General features: G+C 42.5%; 1 protein-coding gene across 1 annotated transcript in view; it reads right to left on the bottom strand.

The window, feature by feature from the left end:
- dnajc6 (DnaJ (Hsp40) homolog, subfamily C, member 6) overlaps window positions 1-1,179 on the bottom strand; it is a 31,398-nt gene extending 30,219 nt beyond the window's left edge. Inside the window, exon 1 of the mRNA XM_030791887.1 lies at window positions 969-1,179. Coding sequence (XP_030647747.1) covers window positions 969-1,179 — 211 coding nt within the window. The remainder of the gene's footprint in view (window positions 1-968) is intronic.
- Window positions 1,180-4,713: the final 3,534 nt, after the last annotated feature.

Below are 4,713 nucleotides of genomic sequence, written 5' to 3' on the forward strand. Positions count from 1 at the left end.
GAAGATTCTCCACTCACTCGCAATAGAGGGCTATATATATATATATATATATATATATATATACACACACACACACACACACACACACACACACACACATACAAACACATATAAAAGACAATAAGGGAGAAAGACTTTTTTAACATGGTATGTACTTTTAGTTTGCTCCTCCAATCTAAATTTCATAGACCCGTAGAGAGGAGGACAAAAAACTGAGTCATACGCTAAAAAAGTCCTGATCCAAAGATACAATTATGCTTGTTCTCTCAGAGTTAACAACTCTGGATGACGACTGCCAGCTAGCTAGACTACCTCATACCCTCAACCACCCATCCAGAAACACTACGCAAACAGAGGGACAGATCATTTGACAGCGTCGTGTAAGAGGAGCCTCTGTCTTCACACGATGTGGGCTTAGTCCAACAGGATGGCTCGATTTGGGGGGCTAGTCTCACTAGCCTAGCCTTTTTGTGCTTCCCAACGAAACGATGCGATACCTGCCCAGATGAGCATCGCCTGGATTAAATTCAGTGAATGCCTGAAACCGCGTTGAGAATTATGACTCTCACTTGCAGGCTACACACGGGTTTAGCCATAGAAACCACTGCAGCAGTAAAATTAGTAGCAATGCTACCGACTGCACATCAAAAGACTACATGGCCACCTACCCACATTTTAACCATATATCATTATAAAGCCGGACTGCATGTCTATACGGTGCCCGACGGTCATGACGTGAAGCAGCTATGTTCTGCCCATGTACCCTTCATGCAACACATGAACTCGCCCCTCTAGCGAGCTGCACAGATGGCTCACACATTTACAAGTGAGTCCAATACTGTGTCGGATAGTCCACATCAAAAGAAATAGCAATGAGCTGAAACAATTTAATGCATAAAAGGCAAACAATGGCGGTTGGGTTACAGCAGGATAAACGTCATCACACTGCTAGTATCATATGTCGGGGCGCTTACCTGAGCTGTCCATGGTGCTGTAGTCGTCCGTTCGTGCCGGGCCTGTCTTGGAGCCGAGAGTAACCGCCGACAAACTGGTACCGAGAGAGATGCCACCGCCGTCGCCTCTCCCCCCGTTACTGAACTCACCGCTACTGTCGACCAACTGCAAAGATTCGTAGCCATCGTAACTGGTCTTTTTCTTATAGCCACCTAAAAGGCTCATGAGCACAGCTGAGAATTACACAGACATCAAAACGACGATTCAGACTTCAAAACGACTCGAGACGGAACATCTGGTGATGGGCGGAAATATAGTTATTCTGCGTCCTCTCTTGACAGCCGAGCTAGCACAGAGGTATGTCATCAAGACCCGCATTCACCACGCTGCACTCACTCATGCGCGCGCGCGCACTATAGCCATCCAGCCTTTGCTGAATTAGTGGGTCCTTCCTGGCCTGTCTCTTAACTGGCTCTACACCAACGCCGACAACGCCGTGCAGACAATAGAAGTCCATGGATCGCCTGTTTCAATATTAGGCTCAATGTTGTTGGTTCTGAGGCCATTTTTATTTAATTACAAATTTGACCACAGAATATTATAAAAGAAATGTATTTTAAAGGTTAAATGTTATAATCTGTTATTTTAACCATCCAGTTTCGCTGCTTTTCCTCTTCTTTCTTTGTGACATGTTGACATCATGAGTGATATAGTCTTATTGTCCAGTTATTGTCCAGTTGTACAGTTAATATTATTTTAACTAATTAAGCCTGAGTGAACAAAAGAATGTGCTGTCCTGGCGAGATTGTAATAATGTTTCAATTACATTATCAGTAAAAACAAATTCGAAATATGATGAGATAAAAAGGAAGCTCTCTTTTTAACGTCCATGTTGGGAAATACATGGAGGCTTATACAGTGTTTGTGCGTTGTTTCTGTGGCAGACCATACAGGAATCAGAGTGTGGGACTGTTGACTCAGCCCTGATCTCTGAGAGCTGACCCATGTCTTCCTGTGTTCCTCTCTTCCTTCCTGACTGAGGTTATTTCACTGCTAAAGCAGACATTCTGCCACCACATGCTTGCTTACTGGGGCCCATTGCTTGGCAACAGCCAGAGCTGCATGCTTTCCCAAAAGAGAATATGAGCCTGGGAGATTCTTTCAGAAAAGAGGGGTGAAAACTCAGCATGTAGGAAGTGAAAAAGAGAGGGGGGGGGGGCTTTACTCTCTGTCCAGCTCTTCCCACCCTTGATTCAGCCTTTCTGTAAGGGGCCACAGACTGAAAGCCCCAGTCATCATTACTGACAGGATACTGAACTTTAGATGACAGGGTACTGAACTTCAGATCCTAGTGCAGCATTATACTGAATAGATGGAATTTGTAAAGGCAAAGATACACAACCAAAAACATTGTTTCAGTCTCAATGTTTCCAGCACTTCTCATTTTCTCGGACTAGCCTCTATGTATTTCAACCTACATGCAATACAAGAGAAACAGAAAGCAAATGTTGGAAGTACTGAATGTAAAAACTCATTGTGCTTTAACTCTTATATTGGTACATTCACTGACGGACTTTGGACATGTGGTCTTTAAATTATTATGACCATCTGACCAAGAGTATGTTGCTGTTTAACAGACATCTTGTGATTCACTCTGACACCTGTAAACATTACCTAACTTTACACACTGACATTGTCAGTGAGCACACAACACGCTGACTCAGGGAAAGACCTCAGAAAACATCACTGAAACCACGGCACCAGCTGCATTCTCAGCACTTAGCTCTGTTCTACACAGAAACTGTCAGAAATGACATCTCTGAGCCACATTCAGTTACATACACAGCAGATAGTCACATATGACACTTGCACGCTGAATCAGAATTCAGTGAAAGTGTAATCCTCTTATAAAAAAAAAAAATAAGGTGCTCTGTGAACAGATGAAAACAGAGAATCATATTTCTCCTTATTTGTAAACACACACACGTATACGTATCGTTGCATTTCTCCAGTCAGCCGTACGCATATCCAGAAAATGCCACCGTGATAGTTATTTCTTTTATTTACTGTGATAGTTATTTCGTGACATCACACCTCTCCTTTATTTTTAATTACATGAGAACAAGGCTTGCAGCATTACTTTCAAAATCACGGTATACCGTTTGTTCAGCCTACATTAAAGCCTGTGACGGTACAGCAGCAGAAAGATCAAAGTGTGACATGAGACACTGACTCCCAGGTAATATCAGAAGCGTTTCCAGAACAGGCCATTTTGCGGTTTGTCGCGCAAATTCGTAAACGGCACCACCGTAAGGCTATAAAATAAACAGACCAAATTTAACAAATTTCTCCAATAACCCTGATGACATATAGGTGGTGGGAGACGCGCGAGAGAAATGGATTGTGCAGGGCAAATCGTCAAGTTGCCGTCCGCATAGCACCATGGTGATGCAAGGGATTTCCTCTAGCCATCTAATTCCTTCGACAAATAACAGAGAAAATGTCTTAAGAGTCAGTTTGACGAGAAACATACGCACATAACCATACCCGTATTTAGGTACGTTTGGTATAAATTATGTATTGCGTTTTGGTTTAATATAGTTTATTTTAGTTTATTTTGTACGCTACAGTGTCCGCCCCCTCCCGGCTACCAGAGATCAGATGACGTTAAAAGCCTCAACAAGCGACGCTTCCGTTTTGCCGAGCTTTACAAACAGTGAGTCATACAAATAACCAGCACCAGATTGAGTCCAAGGTGACGAAGAATATATGCTACGTTATTACAGTTATCTGATATAATCATGTATCTTGTCATATTATCACGATTCTATACGAACAGTTATCTGCAATGTCCAATAGTGTCAAGATCAGGCTTAAAATCTCGCAATTCCATCAAGAAGAACAATCGATATTTATAGTTATTAAATAGTAATAATATTTTCATGGAGCATGTCATGCTGAAGCAGAGTGATTTAATAAATGCAATGCATTTTAGCAAACGCTGCATTCTCCCCATTGGATAGGCCTGTCGGCAAACACCATCTTCATTTTCTCACTGAGAAATGCTCTTAACGCAACTAGCATTATAGGGGACATTCTAGCGATAAATATAACACAACACACCATCTACAATGACATGCTCGATTGCTAACGCACAAATAAGATGGTCACAGAAACACTGCAAATCAGAAATCATCACAACAAACCTGCCACATTATGTAATGGTCTAAATTAGGAAAACATGACAGTTTCTTTTTATCATTCAGATTTTACATCACGGATCTGAAGGCTTTTTCCCTTAGTGATGATGAACTCCTCCTATACCTTACCCTTACCTTTCATGCGCCGAGTCTCATTTTCCGGTGACAGCCGGACTCAGCTGCGGTACGATTAGTGCTTCACTTGAGTTAAGAAAAACTGACCTTTGATTTGTCATTCGCTGCCAGTCAAAGGTCAAATTGGTCTGTCCTCCATCGACTCGAGCTCCTGACTCACCAAAGCATCTTCAGAACATCAGCTGCTGTATGACGGACGGCGGAAAGCCGCATCATCGACTCATCACCTTTGATCATGTATATATGACACATACGCTCAAAACGGTCGATGTGTAATGTCACTGCTGATAAGCACGTGCAGCCTCAGCGATGGACGACAAAACTACCACAATTCGAGGGGTTTCGTTGCTCGTAACTAGTTACAGGGCGACATAATTCGCTAGATCTACTAGCCTATATATAGCTTGTAAAACGATGGGATGGA

The sequence above is a fragment of the Chanos chanos genome, chromosome 14 (assembly GCF_902362185.1).
Source record: "Chanos chanos chromosome 14, fChaCha1.1, whole genome shotgun sequence".
NCBI classification, from domain to species: domain Eukaryota; kingdom Metazoa; phylum Chordata; class Actinopteri; order Gonorynchiformes; family Chanidae; genus Chanos; species Chanos chanos.